Consider the following 27,988-nt stretch of genomic DNA (forward strand, 5'->3'; position numbering starts at 1 on the left):
GGTTTGATAAATATTTATTTTAAAATCTCAATAATACATCAAATGTAGTACAGTTATTACAAGGCCTATGCATAAATGTTCCTTCATCTTTCTGGCTCAAGGAAATAATCATTGCATACAATTCAAAGTGGCTATTGCTGGGCAACTCTGAAGGCAGGAAGGGAACTTATTTGCACACAGTCACATGGCCCCTGGAACTCTTGCTAGAAACATGAAACAAATGTATCAAAAAGCCTGATTTTTTTTTTATTTTTTGCAGTGTTAGGTAGAAAAGCAGAAAAAGTCATGGGAAGGTTCACATGATGGTTGGAGTCATCAGTTTGAAGGTATGTGTTATCACTGAGGATACATGTGTCACTGAAGATCAGCAAAGAGAAGAGATCACATAGGGAGAAGATGATAGGAGATTATGGCAAATTGGATCCACAGAGAGGACTTCAGCAAAGGGTGTGGGGTAGGGAAATGTCTTTAAAAAACATTCAAGGCAAATTCTTCCTTCAACGCCAGTGTTCTTTTATAACATGCCAAATCTTCCAGCAAAATAATTTGTGTTATCTTGGGTAGTTGTATTTCTTCCATCGCTCTTTTTGGGTGGGTCTAAAGCAATATATTTAATCTGAAAGCCTCCTGCTATTACTGAAGCATCGGACAAAAATTTCAGAGTCATGACATTACCTAGAATGAAGGACAGAGAAGGGAAAATTACTTTTGTATTTAGACAAAACTTCTTGTTTTGAAATTTTTGGATATTTCTCTTTCAAAATTCATTATAATAACATTCTTCTCTTCAGTGTTCTCGCAAACACTATCAAAAATACCACTCATCATGTGAGACATGTTAGGACAGAAATGGGAATCTGTGGCCTTCCCAAAGTTGTTGGACTCCAAATCCCATCAGTCCCAGCCAGCATTGCCATAGGTGAGGGATGACAGAAGTTGTAGTTCATCAACATCTCACATGCCACAAGCTTCCTTTCCCTGCACTAGGAAATAGTAGAGGAGAAGTTTATAATACTTCAAATGCTCTGGTTGTATGAAATGGCCTTTGTGATAACCTCTGGATGTCATGGTCCATTGTGCAATACTATTATAGAGTGAGAAGAAAGCATTCTATTGTCTATGGTTGCATGGTGTGTGTATATAATATTACCTGTGCTAATTACATTTTCTGGAAGTTCATCTCCACAGTACCTGAAAAACATGACAGATGATTTATTGGTTAAATATAAATACATTAAAATGCTTACTGCAGTAGCTACCTCGTATTTACTTTGTCCGGTTGATATCAGTTTAAATATATATAAAACTGGGCTATATATCATGACGGATCATGCTACCATTGTGGTGGGTGGGAGACCATGTTTGTTTGTTTGTTTGATTTATATCCCGCCCTTCCTCCCACTAGGAGCCCAGGGCATGTTGAGATGATTGGATCTGATGTCATCCCACTAACAACACGAGAATGGCAGGAAACAATCATATCATCATGCCTGTCCAATACAGATTTGACATGCCTTGGCACAGGCCTGACCATGCAGAAACAACAGCAATGGTAGTTAGTGAATTGGCTGAAGCCTTATATTGATCTTGGATTCTCTAGCAAATCTGTTGTGTTTGGCACAGATTGGAACCTTTTAAGAACCTAGCTAGAAAACTAGTTAACATTTAATTAACAGAGGCCAAATGATAAATGTCTGTAGGCTTTTAAAAATGAAAATGGTTTCAGCTGGGAAGGGTGATACTTAATGAGATCAGGACAGGCATGGAGTGGGAATTTAGCCCTTTTCCCTGTGTTGCGATCCTGAGGAAAATCCCTCATCTGAAGCTAGTATTATTTGCATTGAGAGGAAATGCTAATTGGTGGAAGTCCAAGCACGTCTCCTGAATGAGAAATAAGAGATCAGGAATGAGTGGGAAAAGTTTTCTGTTTGTTCTAATATTTTGGAGGAATTGCAGCGTGAGGGATTGGGTGGGGATTGAGACAGCTGTCCAGTGACCAGAGATGATGAGTTTGGAAGGATTCCTGGACTGGGACTAAAATGGGGGAATCCCCTGGGTGAGAAACAGAGGAGGTGGAGTGGAGAGGTTGGAAAAGGTTGAGGAAAGAGTGTGTGTGATTATTAACATTTATTAGCGTGCTGTGTGTGCATGTGTATGTGTAAATATGCGGTTATTGTTCAGAACCTCTGAGACTGGGTGGGATAAATATATCCAAATAATAGATGTAGGACACATCCACTCTGTACATTTAAAGCACATGACTTTTCCCCAAGAATCCAGGGCACCTCTCACAGAACTACAATTCCAGGCACCCTTAACAAACTACAGTTCTCAGGATTCTTTGGGGGACGCCATGTGCTTTAATTGTGCACAAAATGTATGGTGTGGATGTATCGTAGTTTTTTTGTTTTTTGTTTTCGTAGATGAAATTTCAATGACCCTGTAGTGTATAATAGATTAATTAATTAATTAAGGTGTGAAAATAATTTTACCTGCCCACAAAACCATTAACATCATCATAGCTGTCATATATTTCTAGGTAGTCAGCTGTGCATGCTGTATCATCTTCAAGATCAAAGTCGAGAAACTGAATTTGAATCCGCTGGCCATACTTCACTCGTATATGCCAATAACAGATTTGATCATTTTCATATTCATTTGGGTAGCCAGGGGTTTTAAAGATATGCTTTGAATCTGTGAAGATTCCACCACAGTCTTTTCCTGCGAGAGAAATAAAATAGAGGCACTTTCATTTCAGATGCTGAATTGTGCTATCACAGTACCAGAAAAGACTTGAGACCCACACATTTGACATCCACAAGTGAGATACAGGCAACCAAATGTTAACACTGGCATCTCATGGTAGCTGTCATCACTGTACCATTCTATGGCCATATCATCATCTTGTATTCTATTTCCATCTTCAAGGGACAATGTCTACCAGGGTACAAAGAAATAGATATAAAGGGGACTGCTGTATTGGACAGAGCCGGCAGGGGTGGGGGCAGATGCTGAATTTGCATTTTTAACCCCTTTAGAGGGGAAGTTAGGAAGCAAATTATATGAGCCTCTTCCTACCTTTCAGTCTTTAGAGCCAGTGCGTGAAGCCAGAGCTGTAATTGACAACTGTTAGAGGGAAATGCAGAGTCATACAAGTCCAAGGGAGGACCCCCAAAATGGCTTCAAAATGATCCAGGAAGACTTTTTTCCTTACCTGTAAAGTGGATACAAATTTGCATATGACACAAAATATATGCAAATTAGTTTCCTCTTTTGCAGGTAGGATGGAGGGCTCAGTCCACATACAGTGTACTGGGCTCAGAAAGTCCTGTTAGCACCCCTGTTGTCCATGCTTATGTAGCCAAAACTATAGCACCCACACATAAGATGGAATGTTGGCAGCTTTAGGGGAACCCAAAGAATTTAAACAATTTGCAAAAAAAAAAAAATAGGAGAAAAATCCTAAGGTGGAATCCCCCTTAAAAAAATCCCAGTGAGGAGTGAACACATTCAGCTTGGAATACACACTAGCTGTGGAGGACTGGGGGGGTTGGTGGTGGAGAGAAAACCAGGTGGGAATGGAATGGAGTGGTTGCAAAATTAAGAGGGATTAAGAGACACAAATATAAAAAGAGTAGAGAGGATAATCTTATTGTCATTTCCTGGTTCACACTGAGAAGTTAGTTTTAAATAGCAACAGAAAGCCATGGAGAAATCCAAGATTTTAATGTAGCTGGAATTGAGCACACACACACACCAAAACCCTCCAGAAGACAGCAGCAAAGAGAAGAGTTCCTGGTCTAACTCAGTTCTCATTTACTGTAAAACATGTTTTAAAATAACCCAGTTCCAAAGCAAATGTACTTTAATGTACATGTTACAGTTTGGAAGGACTGTGGTGGAAAAGAGTGACTTCTGACAGCCCACTGAGCTGAGCAGTGTTGTTAACATGGAATACTGCAGGTCAGCCCCTGAATGGCTTATAACCCTGCACTGTTGTCCAGTAGTATTAGCTTATTGCAGGTTGGAGGCTAGGCAGAAACAGTGAAACAACATTGCAGTGTTATACATTGCTTGTATCCTACATTTCAAGGGTGGCTATTGCCTTCAGCTGAACAATGTCACTGACAAAGTATGAAGCATTATTTTTTTTTCAGAATAGAAGGATCGTACATAAACCAACCAGTATAAACATTTTGAAAAGATCTAGCTTGCCTCTTGGAGGAAATGGCTAAACAGGAGGCAAAGAGAGGCTGAGTAAACTGAATTCTAACAATGTGTTGCCTCCCCCATGTTCCCTGACGTGCTCACCATCTGTGTAAGCTCTCTGCCCTTAGAGGTTACTCAGATGCTTACATGGGCTATACATGGCTTTTGGTTTTGAATTCTAAGGTTCCCTCCACCACTTTTCAGAGAGAGTGAGGCATTATAGTGCTTGATGTACAAAACATATGAAACTGGTCGCTGCAGTAATGGAATCTGCAAAATGATAAAAAGAGAAAATGTTCCTAGCTATGGAAAATAATGCAGGTTTTGAAACACGCCAATGCCATTTAGGGAAGGGCAAAATAAGCAGGTTTAAGACCACATTGTTTACAACCCCCCCCCACTTCTATGTTCATTAAAAACAGCAGGAAAAACTGCCACCCTTTTGAAATTTTGCTCTGACACTGTAGTACAAGCATCTTCCATACATTCTCCAAACAGAAACCACTTAAATTTAAATTCATAATTAATCTTGAACAGTATCTTCAGGAGACATAAATTGACATTGTTAGCCATAGGATTTAAAAAATGTAGAATAGAGCAATAAAGCCCTCCCTGATATTTTCTTTCTTACTTACTGTCTCTTTTCTTTATCGCTATTTTATTTGTTTTTTAATCTGTCACCAATGTTACAGAATAGGGATGGGGAAGCCTGTGGTCCTCCCGGTGTTATTAGACTCCAACTCCTATCAGTCCTAACTAGCATGGTCAACAGTCAGGGATGATGGGAGTTGTAGTCTAACAACTGCAGGGTCAAAGGTTATCCCACCCCTGTTACAAAATAACCTTTTTGAGCTCTGGCTACTTAGCCTGAGGCAGAATAAAATGTACTGCCTTCAAGTTGATTCTGACTCATGGCGACCCTATACATAGGGTTTTCATGCGGCTGAGAGGCAGTGTCTGGCCCAAGTGAGCTTCATAACAGAAGCAATTAACAGGAAAAGCAGAGTGTCCCTCAGGCCCGTTTGGGAGGCCAGCCAGAATGCATAGGGCTTTTCCGAAAATCATCCACAGGGGATATGGTAGTAGTTTTAGAATTGGCTCCATTGCCTGCAGAAAAAAAAAGGTCTTGGCAGAAACAGCCTAGTATGCTTGAACATCACTGGCCTCTGGGACCTGCACTGATGCTGCCTGGGGACCAGCCCTGCCTGCACTAGCAGCTGTTTTCCTTATAATTCCTTGTCAAGAAGTAAATTTGGCAAATGAACAAATGTTCACAAAGATTTCAGAGATTTCCAGTGCTTTGTCATTGAAAGGAAAATGGCCCCTGCAAATCTACCCTGAACGTTTGAAAAGGAAAAGGAGGGGCAAAGCAGTAGATTAATGACGCAAATTCAATTGGCACTAGAGAATCTAAAAAAATTAAGGGACTTGTTTATTGGACTTGTACCTGGTTTTAAATCCTACTTTGTTCATGTGTCAGCTTGGTGACTGTGACGCCCTTCCCTGGCTCTCCCTGTCAGGTTCCTACCTGCTCGTGGCTACTGCCTGTCACTAGGCACCACCAGGGACTCCACCAGTCCGGACTGTCCTTTTTTATGGTTTCTCTCTCCGCTCTAGCATAGACCTCACCAGATCCCCCTGCTAGGCAGCACCACCAGTCACGTCCTATAACCAGTATCCCCAGAGACTCTGCCTGAGTCTCTCTCAATCAGGTTACCTCTGTGACTGCGTGCTTAAACTGTCCCCAACCCCCTTGTATCACTGCAGATAACTCATAACTCAGGGTTGCTCTAGATACTTATGAATGTTATAATCTCCTCTTCACCGCTGCCACCATTTGTTACTGTTTCCCTTCAGCCTTGGTCATTACCTTACCTTCCCTTCTGGTCTGTGAAACCCCAGCCAAGGATCAGGCCTTTAGTAAACCAAATATAGTTTTTATTAAATAACAGAGATAACAAGATTACTTTTCTAATGGTACTTAAGCATATGGTTTCATCTATTTCTATGATACTTGACTTATCATGAACTAGAACTCCTACTCTCTCTTTCTCCACACGCTCCTGACATCCACCTCCAAACACCACCAAACACTTCTCCAACAACCCAGCAACGTCCACCCAGATTCACCACAGATTCTCCACCCCGATTCAACTGTCATTCTTCCATTTATACTCCCAGCCATTCAAACACTCAGCCAATCATCCAGCATTCTACTGCTCATTTACTCCCCCCTCCTCTTTCATTCCACTTACCATGTATCTTCTATACAAACAGCACTTACCATATATACATTAATACAGGAACATCACAGTGACCTTTAGCAAGCCACTGTGCATTTAGGGTAGAACATAATGTTTAACATGGAGCTGCTGCTGTAAATGACATTCCTGCTCCTACTCTTTCTGTAATGTGTACGACTACTTACCATGTGTTGTAACATCATCATGTTATATATTTCCCTGCCACTCCTCCACATCACTGACTGCTGCTAGCAGCAGTGAAGAAATACATACCGTCAATATAGGGTAAGTGATCCGACTTGATATAGGGGAGCTCGAGATGGGATACTGTTTTTGGTAGAGCCATGTAGTGGATATTTATTTATTTAAGGTATTTGTAAACTGTTTAATTACTAAATAGTATGGTGCTCCATCCTTAGCATGCTTCCAAACAGAATAGTGTGATAGCATAGACCAGGTGTGGGGAATCTTTGGCCCTCCAGATGTTGCTGAACTACAACTCCCATCAGTCTCAGAAAGGATAGCCAGTGGCCAACGATGGTGGGAGTTGCCGTTCAGTATCATCCAGAGGACCAAAGGTTCCCCAAATCTGGTATAGACACTCTGAATCAGTGTTTCTGACAATTGAAGTCTACACTCACACTGTACTAATGCTTTGATAATCATTGATCTAGCTTAGTTGGTACAGAACCATTGTGTCAAACTGGGACTTCCGGGAAGGGTGACTTTGCTTGTGCCTGCTTTTGAGACGGGCTCCCGCCTCAAAAGAAGCTTATTCAGATATAAATCAGTCAGAACATTTTTTTTTTGACTGATGAAATTTCTCCCGGGCAGGGAGAAACGTAGAGATCAACCTCAAAAGCCTGTTTTTGTTGGGAGGACTGGATTTCATTAATTTATGAGAAAAGGTCCAGCCAGCAATGCCGGACGGACTTCCGAACAAGCTCTATCTGATTAATGCGATACGTTTATCTTTTCTTCAAAGAGAAAACGGACTAACAGGCAAGCACCCTTCTTTCTATTATTTTTTTTACTTGGTTTAAATTGTTGCAGCAAAAAGAGATTTGTCAAATGAATCAGCTTTAAAGAACTTCTGGGTGAGCTATAACTCTTCTCTGTTATTCACGAAATTAACAGCTTATCTCTGTTTCTATTGCAAAAAGCTGTCCTGGACGTGCATTCTAAAGATATAAACAGAAGAGGGATTTCTATTCCGAGGAACATTATATTGTCTGGGACTATTCTCTTTTTGGTCTATTTTATTTTGACGAATCTGCTTCTTCACGACGCCACTAACTGTTTTGATGCTGGGAACTAAATTTGTTTTGTATTCTTGAACATAGAGAGATAAGGCAGGCTGCTCTGTTTATACTGTGATGTCATCAAGCCTGGAATATTAACCCAATTGTTGCTGAAATAAGAAGTGGTTCTTCTTTATTTTTGTTTTGTTTTCGTGGTTTTAAAAATGGCAATCAAGAAAGTGGCTGAGAATCTGGAAGTAATTATGTTTCAGAAAATAATGGATGAGATTGAGATAACGAAACAAACCCTGCGACAGGGCAGTAAGGAGTTGAAAATTGAACTGAGCAAAATGACGCAGGAGCTTAAAGAAATAGGGGATCCTGTGAGAGAGGAGAATGAGATCAGAGATGAGAAAAGAAAAAATAAAGGGAAGATACAAGCCCTGGAGATTGGAACAAATGTGGAATTGGAAAAAGATCTGGAGTTTATGGATATTAGAAATAAAATCTACTGTTTGGAATTTAACGTTATCTCTGAAGAAATTAATGAAGATATTAGAGATAAAGTTATCAATGGCTTGGATAATCTTCTGGACTGGAATGACGTGATGGAGCTTGATATAGAGAAAATCTATGGAATTAACTGCAGCCATGTGACAATGGAAAAACTCTCAAGAGATGAGCCAGTGCATTTTGTAAAAAAGAAGAACAGAGATATGACTTTACAACAATATTTCAGCAACTTATTCAGAATTGATGGCAAGAAAATATTTGGGATAGAGGAAATTCCCATCAGACTCTTATTATATGACTATGGCTATGACAGCAAGATTATTATGGAATACTGATAATGGAAGATTGGACACTGAAATTACTGGACTTAACAGGACTATTGAAGATGGAAGATGGAATTAATATGGATAATGGAATAATGGCTATTGAAATTATTGGACCTAACAGATTTTGATGAGATGGATTAATCGATATGTTTATTTGGACTATGGTTATGACAATAAGATTATTATTATTATTAACGAGATGGATTAATCAACATGTTTATTAGGAGAAAAATTGATAGATATATTTCTTAAAGAATTGAAACCTCTCTTTGACTTTTTGTGGAAAGAATAAAGTAATGTTTATGAGATTTGATGATTAATTAAGATAACTACTGGAGGAAAGTGATTTTATAATATAATTTAAGAGACAGGATTGTTATATATTGTAGACCTATAACTGATTTGATCTGCGACAAATGGGAAGTCAACATTTTATTTTTTTGTTTAATCATTTTTGTTTTGTTTTGTTTTTTGTCTTTGAATGTTTTATGATTTTGTTTTGTATGTTTTATGAAAATTTGAATAAAAATTATTGTAAAAAAAAAAAGAACCATTGTGTCAAACTAGGAACCATGGTACCAGATCTCTGTGCTAGCAGATAGTACCTTGAAGACCAGCTATCAATTGAACTTTTATGGTACTATTTTCACTGGGAAAGCTGTTGTCTGGAAACACCCTTATTTTCTGTTACCTTTATTTGTAAAATAAAAACAATATTATGCTGAGAGTTTTAGAGAGGATGAATTAAGAACCAGGAGGCATGTACTTCAATGAAAACACAAATTAACAATTAATAATATTTGGTGCAAACAAGTGAGTTAAATTTTGAATAAAAATCTGCTGGCCTTTCCATCACTTTGCTGCTAAATACATTACTGAGGAAAAGGGAAATTCATTATCCGCACCCCTGAAGAAGCTTAAATCCACACAACTGAGGCTACTTGTTTTTCTGCTAATCAAAACATTTCTACTAACTAGAGGGGAAGAAAGCCCCACTAACTTGGAACAAAAGGAGAAGATGAGCTACTGTGGTACCCCCCCCATTCAGTTGTTAAAATAAAATACTGCCAGCAGATTTATGAAATAGGTGTTGCACTGTTATGGAATTCCTCGGGTTACACAATGTGTAACATGTTCCACTAGAAAGATTGTACCACAACCAGAAATGGCTCTGGAATTTCTCTTGGGAACATTAAAAAGCATGTGCATCTGCAATCACAGGCTAAAAGATATCCCCAAGATATATTTTATTTTATTTGCTGCACACTTACCATTAGGGTTATAGCAGTAAGCATCCCATTTCTCGCTTCTGTTGAGCCGAAAGCCATAATCTACAATCCCAGTCTTTCCAAAGCCACAGTTGCTTCCAGGTTTGACAATGGGATATCCAACTCTTCCTTTAGCTAGCCAGCCAGCAGCACACATATGATACCCTGAGGGATGAAAGGCTGAGTCATATAAATCCAGTACTGGCTAAGAAGGAAACATTGTAAATCAAGTTAATGACCTTTTGTTCTCATTGTCAAAAATATAATTGACACCCAATTATTTTTAATTGAATGAGGTTGTGCTAGCAAAACAATTTCCGGCCTGGGCATAGAAAATGCTGTATGCAGGGTAAATATTTTAGAAAATGTGTTATGTTTTATCTTTTACAATGAAAAGGGCTGTTTTCACTTTAAACTAATAAATAACAATTGGATGCAGATGCTTACTAAACCTTGCTATTAGCACTTGTAGTCAAAGATATCTGACTAGTGTAAGGCACTGAATTGTTGGTAGTTCTATTTGGGCATTCAATCCTTCATGCAATTACCATTGCTTGAGTGGAGAGTGGCGCTCTGCTTCCTTGATCCACCGCTTCTGTTGCATTCCTGTTACCTGGCCTGGTGCCCTATACACAACGGAGGGAAAGATGTGCTATGAGGAGCCTGCTCTACAACAATAGATTCCCCATGTCATTTAGAACCCTGTGCAATTGGGCTTCTACAAGGTCTGTATTCTTCAACCTTCTCTCTCCAGATGTTGTTCAACTACAACTCAAAATCATCCCCAGCCAGCTTTGCCAATGATTAGGGATCGATTAGGGATCTTGGGAGTTGTAGTTCAACAACATGGACTACAACCTAAGCACTCAAGGTTGGAGAACATTGTTCTAAATCATGTGGGAAGCCTACAGGTGTAAAGCAGGCTCCCAGCTTCAGACCTTCTCCAGCAAATGGAAGACGGGGCAGGAGTAGCTAGTCTCCCACAGTCACAATAGTAATTGCATGAGGAACTGAATGTGTAAATAAGGCTCCTGTGGAATGTCGTAAATCACTGCCCAAGAAAAAAAACCCAGTTGATTTCTGTTCTCTGTGGAATGTAAGCTAATACTGATTCTACATCATCAGTGCATTGCCACTCGGTGCATGCTAGGGATGGAAAGATCTGTAAGTGCTGGTTCTCTCCATTTCCCATTTTTCCAGTCTTAAATTCAGTTCTCCCCCTTTCTGTAGCAGTTTGCAATTTTTTTGGGGGGGGGAACCATGAACAATCTCTAGCATTTTAGTGCTACTTTCTCCTAATAAACATGTTTATAGGACGTTTTGGCTAATGTACACATTTTTGCAAGCAATTTCTCATCATATAATGCATTTTTGTACGGTATTTTAACTCACATATTCACTTCCCCTAACATACGCATTTTTGTAAACATTGGTTGGTTGGAGAACTGCACATTATATATATACACATAGATATATGCACGCACCGATGGACTTTGTTGTTGTTGTTGTTAATTTAATTTTGACTAGCTCCAAGAGAAAGTTCTGCAAGCTTTGCCCCTGCTGCTGAAATCTCTTTGCCCCATTGTCCTACTGAAAACTGAAATGATGCTTTTGAGGGCATCATACTCAGGTGTGGGCAATGCTTCCTCTCCATGTTAATATCACTCATCATACTAGTGCAAGCAGAAACCTGTAGTATCACATGTGACATAAGGAAAAAATCTATTACTACCTTACTTAAGGTACTTTGCACTGACAATGTGCTAACATACTGTTTGGGTGATTTTCTGTGGTAGGCTCCATAAAATAAGCATCTTGGCTTAAATGGAAAGACTGACAAGCCCCAGGTGCATTCTGAGCTTTGGAAATTTGTACTACAGTGTAGGCTATGTACACACAACATTTCATTCTAGAATCAGTGGAGACTGAGTTCTTGTTTTTTCTACGTAGTCCACACACTTTCAAGACCTATTGCATATTTTTGCCCCTGAACAGCACTTATTGACAAACTAGTTTCATTCCTAAACTTAATGTTTATTGCTGATTGATTCTGAATTACCCTGCAGTTGTAGATGGTCCCAGCAATGAGGTGTATCCACACCTACCCAATGATACTGTGAATGGGTATATACCAAGATTGCAAGAGGAGGGGTTTCAAATGCATAATCTAATCAAGGAGAGGGTTTACAAACACATATCAAGTAATCACACCCACCCATCTGGACAGCAGGATCTACAATCAATCTAGATTGAACATGTTGGCGACAAGCATGAAATTGAGAAAAACTACATTTTCGTGCTACAAACATAACTGTTTACAAAGCCTCTGACTGATAACTTTCTAGGTAAAGGAGTTAGCAAAAGAGTCAGAAGTGAATGAAACTCATTTATCATACACTGCACTCATTTGTCAAATAGTTTGGCAATTAATCACGTTGGTTGCTTTGTCACCAAATTGCACCTTTCTAGTCTGTTCGCATACGGTGGAACTGTGCACACTTTATTTTATTGAAACCATCTATATTCTTTGATACTTCAGCCTATAAATCAGTAGTGCTGAAAAATGTGTGCAACAGTTTGAACAATTATCCTTTAGCTGTAGACCAGTACCCACTAACTTGGAAGTAAGTCTCATGGAACTCAGTGGGGCTTACTTCTATGTAGACACCTGTAGGATTGCACTACACGTAATTTTCCCCTTGGAACTAAGTCCCACTGAAATTAGCTGCAACCTACAGCTAAGTAGCAGATTTCAAACTGCAGCCTTGATACAATGGAGATTAATAAAACTAAACTGGTTTTAATCCATGCTTGCAGGGTTGTTGAATTTTCATCCTCACTATTGCTTACAAGTAAAGTTTTAACGAAAAAGGAAACGGATGAACAGAAAAAGACTCAATCACTGACCAATCCACAGTGTAGAAAGTTTGTGATGTGAATCAATGGGCAAAATGCACTAGGACAGCTTTCCCCAAATGGCTGCCCTCTAGATGTTTTGGACTACAATTCCCATCAGCCCCAGACAGCACAGTCACAGGAAGGCTGCAGTAGGATGTTTCCCCATTGAAAGATGTGTTGTGCAGTGCTTCTTCATTTCAGTGGACTTTGTGTCACACAGGAAAGTTCCTGCTGGACTGTGCTTCCAAATGATTCCATATATTGTGCGCTCATACCTATTTTTCTTGCAGCCTCCAGCTGCTGGTATGTGGCTAGGTGTCCTCCTTCATAGTGACATACCGCTTTTGCTTCTGCATATGTGAGCTGGTATTTTCCAGACCTTCCTTCCCTGTGATATACTCCTGCCGCTCGTTCTGTGAATCCAAAGTAATTAACAGTTACAGTGGGGGTTTTCTGAGGAATCCAGCTGATGTCCTACTATTCATGACCACCAACAGTTTATAAGAAACAGCATCCCAAGGCCAATGTTAACATGAAAAATCTATCAGTCTGTTTTTTATATATGGGTTTTTTTTCAACTGTTAAAAATGTCTTTTTTTCTAAAGGTACTTTCATGTCGCCACTGAACGATTCCCAGAATTCTTTGTATGAAAGCTGTACCATTCCCAGGATGGTAAAAAACTATGGTTAAAAGTTCATCTGCAGAACAGTCCCAGTGCACTTTGATGGAAATAACCTGGTGATCCAATATTCTCAAGGGATACCCAAACCTTTTGTGGGTGTCAGTGAGTGAATACTGCTATTGCACTTCTGACAGGTAGTACAATCAATTTTAACATCCACAGATGGTTCTAGGACATATGTACATTACAAATATAAATTAGCTTCAAGCTTGCTTCACTGATAAGGCTTTTAATCAAAGAACCTCGGAGACTGTAGTTCTAGAAAAGGCTAGGGATCTCTAAAAAATTTAATCGTCGGCAGCCTCATCAAAAAGAATTATGATTCCAAAATATGCTTGGGGAAAGCCAATAACAGTTAAATTGAATACAAACAAGTCTCAAGCTGATTGAAATTTGAAATGTTATAGTGTAGATAAGCCATAGGGCAACATTTAAGTTCTAAGGATTAAATGCCTTACTGCAGATTTCCTGGATCTGGCAGATCTTCCTCACTTATTCTACCTGGCCTGGTCGTTGTCCTACCTGTGTCTGTCTACCTAGTCATCCATACTTAAGCTCCAGTTCATCCTTTTCTCCTATGCCTTCCCTTTACTAAGATTTGGGTTTCTGCTATCCACATTTCATGCCCAGTCAGGCCCCACGTTTTACATGCAGGCTCGTGCCCACTTGACTGTGGCTGGCTGAGATGTGATGCCTAAACTAGGGATGGAGAACCTGTGGCCTTCCAGAGGTTGTTGAACTCCAACTCCCATCAGCCCCAGCTAGCATGTCCAATGGCCGAGATGATGGGAGCTGGAGTCAAACAATATCTGGGTGGCCACAGATTCCCAATTCCTGGCCTAATGGCATTATAAGAATAAGCCTTCACAGAGCCTTGGGATCACATGTTCCTTCATCCATCTGTTGTATGCAGTGATTCCTTACTCCCTTTTCAAGGTTGAGATAATCCACTGTTTGCCATGTTGTTTAAACTGGCAAACTCTGATTTGTACTTATTCTGCAAAACAGGATGGGCAACCAGGGTTTGTTTCTGATTTTGAATCCTGGTTTGCAGGATAAGTGCAAATCATAGTTTGCCAGTTCAAATGAAATGGCAAGCTGTGGTTAGGCTGAAACCAGAAAAGGAGAAGCAATCATTGTGGGCAAAGAGGAAGTATACAAGCCCATGACTGCTGGAAGTCTTTCTTTTGTAGCACCAAACCATGGTTTAGTGGTGCATTTGAACCCATTCTTAGCCTACTCCTGTTTCTGTCCTACAATCCCTTGCATAACCCAGAACTAAACAGATAGGCCACATAATATTAAAATGTATTTGTTGTCTCTTCTGCTTCTCCATCCCTGTTTGTGGCAGTCGCAGAATCAAACTGGAAGATTCAAAAGTGAAACCTCTAAGGTTATAATGAACAAATTATTACAAAAACACAAACTGTAACCAAAGTAACTGGAAACAAAAATATGAATACATGGGGTAATATTTTGACAGAAATTCAATACAGCCTCCTTTATCAGAATGGCATAAATAAATACCCATACATTTAGAATGATCAAACATTTGACTAGCAGCCGAATCCTATGCATTCTGGCTTGGAAAATTAAATGTGTCTTGTTCCCAATGAGACATGCAAACACCATGTATATAAAGAACACCCCCTCCCCAAATCCTTAGAACTGTAATGTCAAGGGTACTGAAAACTGCAGCTCTATGAGAGGTAGCTTTTTTGGGGGGGTGCACGCACACAGTTAAAATGTGTGGTATGTGTACGCAGCTTAGGGATTTAGGACATTTGCAGTCTGCATAATAATGAGAGTTTGGTAACTTAAAACTAGCATCTTGATGAAGGCCCTTAACATTGAATTGTCACTGTTGAATAATTTTAAGAACACATGACTATTCCGCTGCCTAGACCTCCAGAAAGACTGGCTGGTATATTAAAAACTTTTTTAAAAAAAGGATAAGGTTATTATATTTCTCCATCTTCTTATGCTCTTCCAGCTTGGCTAACACTGTTTCAACAAATGTTCCTGAGTGAATGAGTCTATGCAATTGGCATTTTCCAAGGAGCTGGGGTGGTGGTGGTAATTTTTCCTGGCAGTGAGAATCATAAAGGTAATGTATTAAAACATGAATATGCAGATTCCAGGCAATGACTTGCTGCTGCAGAATCACTGAAGCTAAGCTGGTTTTGAACATATCTGAATCCTGGATAGGAAGCCACAGGCAATCTCATGTAAGAGTAGGACAGGATTTTTAAAAAATAAAATCTTAGAATAAACTGTTGAAACATGATAGTATATTATGTTGTCTTTAACAATTGCAGATTTTAAATTCTGAAAGACCCTTACTTTCTGTTTTTAAAACTGATCCAGTTATAAACTGATCCAGTTATGTATGAATTGAAAACCTAAAGTGAGGCATAACGTGATGTATTTTTAAATAGAATATTCTTTTATGGGATTTTGTCAGTGGTTAAGGTGTTGGACTACAACCTGGTAGACCAGGATTCGAATCCCCACAGAGCCATGAAGCTCACTGGGTGACCTTGGGCCAGTCACTGCCTCTCAGCCTCAAAGGAAGGCAATGGTAAACCGCCTCTGAATACCGCTTACCATGAAAACCCGATTCATAGGGTCACCATAAGTCAGAATTGACTTGAAGGCAGTCCATTTCCATTTCAGCCAATGGCAGAGATTTTCCTCTTCCTGCTGAATGAATCAGCTTGTGCCAAGGTTTGCCCTATATTGCACACATTCACATGCATCTGCATGCAGTTGCGTGCACACTCAGCTTCTTGAGGAGTGTGCTTTGACACTGGCTGGAAGGATCACATAGCTTCCGATTTTTTTATTTTTTTATCATAAAATGAAGGGAAATGATTTTAGGAATTGTAGGAAAGATGACAATAGCGTACTTCTCAATGAAAGACCTGCAACAGCTGTGCTAGTTGGTGGGGGGGGGCAGATATTAATGTTAACTAACAACTATAACTAATTGTATAATTGTTGTCAAGAGTAATTATTTCACAATATGGCTGATGTCATTTGCCTACCTGCAACAGTAACCACTGCAGGGTATTCCCAGGAGACTAAATGTATCTGGAAAGGCCCATCAGTGTGTCACAATCCTCTCTTGGAACAGTACAAGGAATTAAATCACTAGTCAGCACAACTCACAGGTAAACAGAGTGAAACAGCAGTACAAGACTTCATTGCACACAATTGGTATAAAACTCCAAGCCAGAACAAGACATGGTAGGAAAAAAGGCCAGGTAACAAAATAGCGAGTTGAAAAGCTAACAGCCCCAAAGTCCTGCTAGGAAAGCAGGCAGTTATCATTAGGGGGGAAATAGTCCCTGATTTAGCACAGGGTACTTCCACACCAGTCATTTTCTTTGGTATCAACACAGGCCACTTGCTCATGTACTCTGAGAGCCCAGATGACGTTTCTCCCAAACTGTTGCATTTCAATGTTTTCTGTGTTGTCATCCCTTTTCGTATTAATTTTTCTTTAAAAAAATCCACTACACAATTGTTTCAGGTGCTAAATGACAATAGTGTTATTGTCCCACCGAGTGCTCAAAGTGGGGTGGGATACCATTCCACTTCTTTTCAGGCATATATAATTCAGCCTGGCCTAAGCACCATACTTCCTTCCCCCTCCTTTTTTTAAAAATTCTCTTTGGGGCACTAGTCTCATCAGAGGACTGTTAAGCTGGGTGACTCCAGCACCTTTAACAGGTGTGTAGAAGAGAATTTCATCAGGTGTAGTTTGTCAAACAAGCCACATCTGCTGAAATCCCCTCTTCTACACCATTATTATAGGTGCAGGAGCCCTGTATGCTTTTGTATCTGCATCTGGCCACCCTACTAGCCAGAGGCATTATTGGTGACTATGTATGGTGTAGATCTGTCCTGTGTGTAATCTCTTCTCTCTAATCCCAGCTACACTCATCCATCCTTTGTTGGCCCTATTATCAACAATGGAAGCAGCAGCAGCAGCGTGAAATGTACAAAGACCCCATCCCTGCACCCCAACCTCAGTAGTAAATCTAGAGAAGCATGGTTTAACTGAGGACACCTCCAGATTGGTGTTGTTGTTTGCAGGTGCATTATGCAACATGTCATTAGCACAATAATAATGCATTAGTGGTGGATTCATACTGGACTGTCCACACATCATCCCCCTTTATTAGTTGTTCTGCAATGTTTTCCCACTCAGAGCTTGGAAAAGTTACTTTTTTGAACTACAACTCCCATCAGCCCAATCCACTGGCCATGCTGGCTGGGACTGATGGGAGTTGTAGTTCAAAAAGTAACTCTTCCAAGCTCTGCCCAATTACCACGTTATTGCCATCTGGAGGGCCAGTCTTGCACAATAACACAACAACAGCGGGACAAAAACCCTCACCCTCAGGATGTTTGAGGCAGAAAATGTTGCAGGATTTCAGCAGGAAATTACAGGAGATGCACCAGCTGGAAATGAAGCAGTATGTCCACCCCAAAACTTTTGTAGTTGCAAACAGTATTGAAAGTGGGGTTGCATGTAACCATCCCAATATCCTCAAGAGCAGAGCTTGGAAAAGTTACTTTTTTGAACTACAACTCCCATCGGCCCCAGCCAGCATGGCCAGTGGATTGGGCTGATGGGAGTTGTAGTTCAAAAAAGTAACTTTTCCAAGCTCTGCTCAAGAGCCACAAATCATGATGAATGCACAATAAAAAGGGAAGGGCTCTGACAAATCATGTCACTGGACTTCATAGGGCTTATTCATTAATAATTGTTTTTTTTTTTAAATATTTTTTTTAATTGGTGCATACGTATAGCCCTTTGAATCAAAAAATGTTCCCCTTTCTCCAAGCAGCAACAGCAGCAGTAGCGTCAGCAACAGATGAAATGGGTACTGCTGCCTGAGGCCAAAGAAGGCAGCTCTCCCTTTTGCAGGGGGTTTAGATTAGGGATGAGATCCATGGGCCAGTGCCAATTCATTCTTTGTCTGCAAGTCGCTGCTGTTACCAATCTGCTTTTTCCCTCCTTGGGAAAAAATTGATATTAATATCTATATTTTTAGAGGAAATATCTATATTTTAAAAGGAAACATTAATATTTTGAAATGAAATATTGATAAATTGAAGGAAATATTGATAAATATTAATATTTTAGACAGGTTTTTTTTAAGTTTCTTGTTTTCATACTCTTATTACTATATCATAGTTTAAGGGATCAACAAGATACTGTAGGATTTTCAATCAAAAATTTCCACAAACTAAGCTAAATTTTAGAGTGGACAAGCTGTTCCTGACAGGGTTCTTTGGGATGATATTTGCAGTTGCTACAGAAACTACAACAGTCTTTGTCTTTGTGGACTGCACCTGTGGGTGATCCAGATCTACTGAGAGTAATCAGAAACTTCCATCTCTCTTACTCTCTTGTAAAAGTTATTTTTCTGGAACAGACAGGCTTTCTGCATCTGTATTCCCTCCACCCCCTTAATCTTTGATTTAAAACAGCCTTGTGCATACCAGGGGTGGCTAACATGTGGCCCTCCAGATGTTGTTGGACTCCAGCTGCTATACGCTCTGCTGACAGACCAGCAACATTTTGTTTCTCCTCTCTTTGAAGCCTTTTCATTCCAGATGATCATTACAAGAGCTTTGTAACCAAGAAATTGCCTGAGGTTGCTCTTTTCCTCATCCCCCCAATCCCCTTTCCTTTTGTGTCATGCCATGCCATGATTACAGGCTTGAGGGCAGGGTCTGACTTATCATTAACATTTGTAAGCTCCTCTAGGAGCTTTTTTAAAATTGAAAAGTGGGATTACAATGTTTCATGTGAATAACTAAAACAGCCAGCATGGCAAATGGTCAGGGATTATGGGAGTTGAAGTAGTCCCACAACATCTGTAGTGCCAAAGTTGTAGCCACCCGTAGCCTATATGAGAGGGACTTTGCATACTGCATTGATGCTGCTATATCCTCTTCTTTCTCCCTGCCCTGCTGAGACGAAGATGGAAAGTGTTATATCCATTGCTAGTAAAAATGCAGAAGAGGCACTGCTTCTTTTAATCCCATGTCTGTTCCTGTTCTTGAACCACACAAGGAGCCACTATTTGGAAGCTGCCAATGGCTTGTGAGCCAACTTGAACTCCTGAGCCTCATTTATTAAGCATGCTTAGCTTATCAGTATATATCCATCTCTATAAGTACCCAGAAAGATACACACATTATCTTTCGACTGTGCCATGGAGTTGTGTTATATGCATTTGCATTGGAGAAAGAAGGAATTTAGAGCTGGCACCAAACAGGGAAATTCCCAGCTGGATGTTCTTACGATAGCTGTAAAAGCGGTCCCCTCAAATGGCAGAGGGCTGATTCTGAGGAAATCTCCGTGGGAGTCTTGGAAGGAATTCTTTCCAAATGTTCCATGCATATCCAAAGCCCATCTGTGCACCACTTAGAAATGTTTATGCTTGTATGTGGAAAAGCCATAAAAAGGAATTAATTTTTGGACAGCATGCTTTTCAGGACAGAAGTTCAAACTTTATTATATCAAGGGCAGCAGAGATAGGAAGCTCAGAAATACAATCCCCCTCACAAAGCTTAATTGGGATTTTTTTATATTCCTATCACAGCTCCTATAAGAGATAAAAGAAAACATTAGGCTTTTTCATCAGTAAGTCTAGATAGGTGTGTATGGGGGCAGGGGGGGAGAACAGAGAAGAGAGAGAGAGAGAGAGAGGCAAATATACCAATTTTGGTTTCTCTCAGTTTCTAATTTTTTGCAATCATTTCTCAACATTTCCACTCCCAAGTAGGACTTTAAGGCAGAAGTCGAGGGCCCCACTCAGCTGAACAAGGAAAAGGATCCCCAAATGTAGCAGGGCAGGCTTATCACATTTCGCAGAAAGTGAAGTAATGCACAATACCATCTAAAGAGGGGTGCCCTGTAAGACTTAATAGTCCAGAGCCTAAAATTACCTAGCTGCACCATTGGGACACAGGAAGTTGCCTTACACCAACTCAAGACTATCGGCCCATCTAGCTCATGTTGTCTACGCTGACTGGCAGTGACTCTCCAGGGTGTCAGACAAGGATTGAACACGGCTCCTTCTGCATGCAAAGCAAGTACTCTGTCGGTGCCACTGCATGACATTCTTTCCACCATACATGCTATACACACAGTCTCAAGGAGCTCACTAGACAAACTCTCTGTTTCAGACATTGCACTTCTCCTGCTTCAAGTCCTAGAGTCCCTGGATGAGATCTAGCACTACTCTGTGGAGATAAGATCTGGCCCTACTAGCACAGAAGTGGGCTTTTTTGGTGTCCTGATCCATGGGGATGCCCACCATTGTGGATAAGTAATGGTCCCAGTAAGGGGGAGATCAGTAGTTCCAGGCAGACAGGAAGATGAGGCAAAGCAGGATCAGTATCTAGACATGGGTTTGAGGAGCACAACTAGTGATCCTGTCGCTGAAGCAGAAGTTGTCTCAGAAGTGTCCTGGAGCAACTGCAAATCATTTTAGTTTGGACTAGGTATTCATTCCCATGGCCATACTACCCTAAACATGCCTGATCTCGTCTGATCTTGGAAGCTAAGCAGGGTCAGGCCTGGTTAGTACTTGGATGGGAGACCACCTGGGAATACTGAGTGCCATAGGCTTAAATGAAGGCAGTGGTAAACCACCTCTGAATACCTCTTACCATAAAAACCCTATGAATATATCCAAAAAATATTCATAGGGTCACCATAAGTCATAATCGACTTGAAGGCATATAACAACAACAGGTATTCATTCACTTGGGTGGGGAAGCTTTTCTGGCTGGCAATCCAGATCCTTATCTCTCTGACCCTGGTGGGGCAATTTGACAGGCAGGTGAGGTGACCCACCTATCAGTTACCTGGCATCACTATGATGGCAGATGATACTGTGCTGTGAAGCCCCAATTATTGGGACTCCAAAGAGCAGCATAGGGCTGTTTGAAAGTCCTTTTGCAAACAGCCCGTGCTGCTCTTTGAACCGCTGAAAAACTAGCTGGTTTTTGGTCTGAAAGCCCTCCAGGAGAGGACAGTGGTTTCCACTGAAACCACTATTAAAATGGAGGAGAAAAAAATGCATGTTTCCCTTCCAGAGCATGGTGCTCTCTCATTGCCCATCAGTTGAGGGGTGGTGGGAGCATGCTTTGCTCCAGCAGCAAAAGCAGAGCTTGGAAAAGTTACTTTTTTAAACTACAACTCCCATCAGCCCCAGCCAGCATGGCCACTGGATTGGGCTGATGGGAGTTGTAGCTGAAAAAAGTAACTTTTCCAAGCTCTGAGCAAAAGGACATTGGAGCTCACTTTAACCTCTCAACTCTTCCTTTGAAGCCACATCAGTACCTGCCCCACACCAGACATCACATATGACGTGAAGTGTTGGGCCGGTGGGCATGGTTTTCACTTTTCACAGGCCAAATTGGGACCTGTAGGGGGCCAAGCTTGGCCTGGAGGCAGTGGTTCCCCACCCTTGCATTAACCAGATGCCCCAACCCCCTGAATGCTGCATCTGACCAGTTAAAGGGCCAGTGCCTTCCTCTGCAGCCAGTGGCTTCTTCTAGGCCCTGGGGTTGCAAGCTGTGGGGATATCTCCTCAGGAATCTCCTCATCCATCGAGGAGTCTGGCAGAGATGAGATGCCAGCTCTGGGGACCATGGCGCCATGTGGGGTGGATCCATTTCCTCTACAGGGCTGCCGCTGGTCTGGGGCCATGATATTTGAGACTATCCTGGGAAAATTAAAAGTGGCTGGATGGGACCTGATTTGAATAATGATAAATTATGGAATCTTAGTACAAACCAAGAGTAATTTCCCTTTCCAATTGCTAAAATCTCAGTTAAAAGTGATGATTTAAATTACAAACTATAATTCTGGTGCTTGATTTCACATGTGAAATGGTTTATTTATTTATTTATTTATATCCCACCATTCCTCACGGCAGGAGCCCAGTTCATGGTTATGTGTTGAAGCAAATCAATATGAAACCTGTTCACCCCTCTTCCAGACATTTAGCACTCCAAACAGAATACATTATTTAATTCAGAAATGCTGAGCATGTTGAACATGCCTGATCTTAAAGTGTGTGTATGTCATGTGTGTTATAGTTTTATTGCTGTAACTATTGTCAACATACATGTGTAGTTATTGATACACTCTAATTATGGATATGAAGATTCCAGGATGGAGTTAATTTGAATTTGGTTAAGTGGTTTATCCCTAGAGTGTGGAGGTTTTCCACCCCCACTTTTTCCTGTATGTTTATGACCTTATTACATCCCATGGAGTTATTTTTTTACTCAGTGCCAACTAGTCAGCATGAGATAGAACAGGAGGAAGTGTTATATTGACCATGTTAAATTTGAGGCATGCTGTCCCAGAGCTGCAGTAATATTTCCCCCCTCTGTAGCGTATGTATGTGTGGCAAAATTTCATTTGCTATTCTATTTACTTAGTTTTTCAGTTTAAATGAAAATTCCCAATGTGGGTAGCAGTAGCAATACAAACAATAATTTAACAACATACTTAAGAGGTCATCAACCTTTTTTTCTTTTGGCTTGTGGGCACATTTGGAAATTTGAAAAACTGTTGTGGGCAGCACCACAAAATGGCTGCCTTGGGGCTATGGCTGCTCACAATATGGCTCCTGTGTAGGCCTGGCTAGTCACAAAGGATGTGTTACCAGCTCAAGAAAATGAATTCAAGGCAAAACTAGGGTCTGAACCATGATAAAAAAAAAAATCAAAAGAAAACCATTCCTTTGCCCCCCCCCAGTTTTCTGCTGAAACTTTAACACCGATTTTAGATAAGACAAAATTTGCCTAAGAAACTCAATACAAGGCATAGCCGAAATCTGAGCCCCTCTTTTTTCCCCCCTACATGTACTCAAACAGGCACATGCAAAACTGTCCTGAAGGTACCCTGTTCCTGTTCTGTACACATTCACCTTCTAACACTGCATATTGATTTCATTTGGCTTCAGCATGTCTTATTTCTTTGAATGCTGCTCAGTATTTTTAGGATCTAGAAATTATTTTTCCACTGATTTCGAAGGGGTTGGCTAATGTTATTTTATGTTAAGCAGTCAGCCGTTTACCATAACCCTGTAAACAGTTGATTATGATAAAAACAAATGTCTCTTTTTCCATTGGTGCTTCAGAGCTGCTTCACATTTTATGATTGTACAGGTGTACCTTACAGTCCACCAGTGTATATCTAGACCAGGGAGGGGAAGCTGGGGCCCTTCAGATGTTGCTGAGCAATAGTGCCCATCATCTCTGACTACTGGCCATGATGGCTGGAACTGATGGAGTCCAACAACATCTGGAAGGCCATAGGTTAGACAACCCTGATCTATGCTGCGTAAAACTATAATAGAAATATTCAAAGTTGGCTTATAGAGATAGGCCATCAGTCCACAAAGCCTGACATAATGTATTCTGATTGGCAATAGTTTTTCAAGGTCTAACACAAGAGTGGGATTCCCAAATGTAGTTGGATTTAAACTCCCATCAGTCCCAGCTTGCACAGTACCGCAGGTTCCCCAACCCAGATTTGGCATGGCCTGTCCCAGTGCTGCTTCTAGAGGGCTATTTTCCTCAGATCATAATAGCCCCCTTTGACTGCCAGGCTACTGTTTTCCCCACAGGGACAAAAACATTAAATACCTGTATTTTCCCTTCGCACAGCAAATGTTTATTTATTTGTTTGTTATATTTATACCCCGCCTTTCTTTCACCATGGAACCCAAGGTGGCATACATATGGTTCCCAGGTGGTCTCCCATCCAAGTACTGACCAGACCAAAACCTGCTGAGCTTGAGCAAGGTAGTGGCCTCATGTGCCTTCAGACCATAGCCTGGGACCTATACTAGCTGGAGGTTAGTCAGCAACTTTGGGAAAATACAGGCAGATGGTTAAACCAGCACCACTGCTCCAATCAAATTGGTTGTCCCCTCCTGCAGCTGCAGTTCATTAAAAAGAAAACACTGGAAGATACAATTACAGATCTCCCATATAATGTGTACGTTACCTGTCAAATTTGCTTTGAAGTGAGAATGGCAGGGATTGAACCTGGGATCTTCATGCAAACCATGTGCTTTACCATTGAACTATGGGCCCTCCTCATAAAGGGGATTGCTCTTTTCACCAGTTGCATTGGTGACATGTCTAGGATTTGAAGCCAAGTCTTCTCACACCCTAATAATGGCTTTAAACAAACAAGCCATGTAAAATGTTTGAAGCGCACAGCGGTCTTTTTTTTTTAAAGTGGATTGCAGAAGCACATGCTGGGAAGCCACAATTGGTTCCAGATGCCCATATATATTTACAATGTACAAAAGGGTGTTTTGCTTTAAGTATGTGCACGTCAAATGCCCTTGTCATTTGTGCTTTGCTGAACCACAGAATCTTTTTTTTTTTAACTAGGAAAGCTAGGCTGCTTTTATAATGTGGAATGTTATTTGGTTTGTTTATTTGGAAACTGAAGCTGCTCTAGCATAACGGCTAATAGCAGTGGTGGGGAACCACCTCCGGCCTGCCACGCCTCCCCATTAGGCCTGCCAGGCCATTTCAGCCAGCCTACACCATCGTATCTGTCGTACTAGTGAAGAAGAAAGTGCTTTCTCCTCTTTTACATTCCCATTGTGATTGTGGCTTTAAAATGTTGAGGGTGAAATGACAGGATGCCTCAACCTTTGATCCTGCATGCTAAAGGCCTGGCTTTTATGATACAACATCAATATTTATTTATTTATTTATGTCATTTCTATACCGCTTTATATTATTAGGAAAACAAATCTCAAAGCGGTTTACAACCTAGATTAAAACATTGAACAAAACATCACAAAATATTAAAAAAAACATTACAAATTCAAGCCAAATATAAAAAACACATTCAAAACAGCATAATTATCAGAAAAATAAAAGTATTCTCTTAAACATAAACATTATGAGTTAAGAATCAAATACAAAATACAAACTCCCAAAACAGCATCATTAGTTAATTAATTAAAACAACTATACTAGGAGCTACACCCCTCCAATAATCCCTCCCAAATATGTCAACAGTCCTCCATGTCTAAATCCCACTCTGATTCATTCCCACAAACCATACAGATAACTTCTCTCCAGTCAAACCACCATAAGGAACAAACACTTAGGCTACAAAAATACATAGCATCCAACGCAATCACTCCCTCCCCGTCTCTCACCCAGGTAAGGCCATACTCAATACCAGTTCAGTTTCTCATACTAAGTGGTATTGGGCATCTCTGAAGCATACAAAAAAATGACAACCCACTCTGGGCCACACATGCACAATTCAACTATAAACCAATAATACAACATCACTCTATCTCTCTCTACTGGATAATACATTCAACGGTACAATATTAAAGGGGGTGATGCCCTCATGGAGACCCCAAAAGTTCTGCATTGCAGCAACCTTCATAGCTCATCTGTGGGCTGGGCGCAGTCAATTAGCAGCAGGTGTTTCCACTCTCCTCCTCTGGAATTAGCAATAGCATCCTGACTCCCAAAGTCTTCCTGAACAATATTTTTTCCCTGCTGCTCACTTGGAGTAAGACCTATTGAAAACAATCACTTCTGGACTGCACTGTTAAGGAACTGGGGGATAAATGAATCTAGAAAGAAAATAAATTGTAGACACTGGATCTATTAAGGGGGGGGTCATAGCAAGCCACCCACACCACACCATATATAGCCAGTCCCAACAGCCTTGTTTGTAACTGTCACCTGAAGAAATGGAAACCTGGTAAAAGAATGACGTATTGAAGAGGCATAAGAACATAAGAAGAGCCCTGCTGGATCAGGCCACTGACCCATCTAGCCCAGCATCCTGTTCTCACAGTGGCCAACCAATTGCCCATGGCAAGCCTGCAAGCAGGACCCGAGTGCAAGAGCACTCTCCCCTCCTGCAGTTTCCAGCAACAGGTACTCGGAAGCATCCTGCTCTGACTATGGCATATGCATATCCTTCTGTGTTATAGTACAACAGAGAACATAATGAAAGTGAGAGAATCTCTACGGGAAGATCTGTAGCTTAGTGGTAGAGCATCTGCTTTGCATGAAAAAGATCCCTGGTTGAATCCCTGGCATATCCAGGTAGGGCTGGGGAAGGAACCCTGCCTGAAACTCTGGAGAGCCACTGCCAATCACTGCAGATGAGAGATGGGGAAGCTGTGGGCCTTCAGTTGTTGTTGGACTGCAACGCCCATCATCTCCCTGACTATTGGTCATGCTGGCTGGGATTGATGGGAGTTGTTATCCAACAACCTCCAGAAAGCCACACAGGCACCCCATTCCTGGTGTAGACAATGTTGCGCTAGTTGGACCAATGCTTTGACTGAAAGACCATGTGTTCTTACCACATCTGTGCCTTAAACCCATAATCCCCCACATGCCAATATAAAGCAGAACTAGACGTTGTAAGAGACACAGAGGTGTCATTGACAATGGCATCCCCCATGTCAAATTCTCTCCATTCGTCCCACAATGCCTGGTTGTGCCCAGAGAGACAATGATCAAGATACTGATCAGGCTCTGTTCTTTGTCTTCATAAGTAAAATCCAGCTTCTCTAAAACAGAGGGAGGGCAAGAAGCTGCTGGAATCAGCAGCCAGCTACAGTAAGAGGTTAGAAAGACAAAAGACGGCGCAGAAGAAATAGAAGGACAAGGGGAATGGGATACAGGAAGGTGCAACTGCTCTGAAATGTTTTTAAAACAATTTATTTTACAATGCATATATTCCAAAAGTATTTTTATATGGGGCATCAAAGAATTTCATAGATATACAATATACTGTTCTATATTGTTTTAAATTTTTAAATTGTGTTTTAAATTGTTTTTTAAAAGATGTATTTTAAATTGTATTTGTTTTTAGTTATTGTAAACCGCCCAGAGAGTTTCGGCTATGGGGCGGTATAGAAGTATAATAAATAAATAAATAAATAAATATACAAGGCAAAGGCTAGTGTGTACCTTGCACAGCTGTTTCTTTTCAGTCCTCCCTCCCCCTCTCTCACAAACGCACATCTCTAGAGGCTTAGTTTTCTATTCATCTAAAGTTTTCAGATAACATAATTCTCAGTGCTCATGTTTCAAAGGCATTCTTTGTCACTAATGAAATGTCTGCACCATTTTTAAAAAGTAAAATACAGAACATTAAGCCAAATGATGCAAATAGTTTCTTATTCAGTTAAAACTGCAGCAAGAAGTTGCCTTTAAATCAATGGTATGTGAGAATTGCAGCAGTGATTTAGTAAATGTGGTGGCTATTTCTACAGCCAAGGGTTTATCAATGAAAACAAACAAATAAAACAAATATGTCTTACCTAACCAAATAGAATTATGTAGAACTCCATCCTTGAATCCCCAGGCAGCAGCTCTATCCCACAGCAAGGCAAAGAGAAAAGTTACCACAATCATATCTTCGGTTTGAGTATTTTGCAGTCACTGTTGAAGTGGTGTGGAAAAACTGCTTCTAGCAGCTGCTTACTTTCGAGTGGAACATCTGGCTGACAGATCTTATATAGTGTTTTCATCTGTGAGATCAGCAAC

General features: G+C 40.7%; 1 protein-coding gene and 1 pseudogene across 1 annotated transcript; one reads left to right on the plus strand and one right to left on the minus strand.

Annotated features, from left to right (window-relative positions):
- Positions 1–7: 7 nt before the first annotated feature.
- Positions 8–27,953, minus strand: TNFAIP6 (TNF alpha induced protein 6). The gene is made up of 6 exons (XM_061612946.1): positions 27,763–27,953; positions 12,974–13,111; positions 9,804–9,965; positions 2,493–2,721; positions 1,151–1,191; positions 8–675 (listed from the first exon to the last, which is right to left on the minus strand). Exons 1-6 carry the CDS (start codon positions 27,854–27,856, stop codon positions 515–517), a joined length of 825 nt encoding a protein of 274 aa, XP_061468930.1. The 5' UTR covers positions 27,857–27,953; the 3' UTR covers positions 8–514.
- On the plus strand, positions 20,920–21,038 carry LOC133378511 (5S ribosomal RNA; annotated as a pseudogene).
- Positions 27,954–27,988: the final 35 nt, after the last annotated feature.

This window comes from Rhineura floridana, chromosome 2, assembly GCF_030035675.1.
Source record: "Rhineura floridana isolate rRhiFlo1 chromosome 2, rRhiFlo1.hap2, whole genome shotgun sequence".
In the NCBI taxonomy this organism is placed as follows: Eukaryota; Metazoa; Chordata; class Lepidosauria; order Squamata; family Rhineuridae; genus Rhineura; species Rhineura floridana.

What these genes read in the sequence shown, in the direction of transcription:
- TNFAIP6 (XM_061612946.1), bottom strand. Translation starts at nt 27,856, where the DNA reads ATGATTGTGGTAACTTTTCTCTTTGCCTTGCTGTGGGATAGAGCTGCT. An exon ending in GTTAATGGTTTTGTGGGCAG is followed by an intron (nt 1,192 to 2,492) that starts GTAAAATTATTT and finishes CATGTTTTTCAG; the next exon opens with GTACTGTGGAGATGAACTTC. An exon ending in AGAAAATGTAATTAGCACAG is followed by an intron (nt 676 to 1,150) that starts GTAATATTATAT and finishes CCTTCATTCTAG; the next exon opens with GTAATGTCATGACTCTGAAA.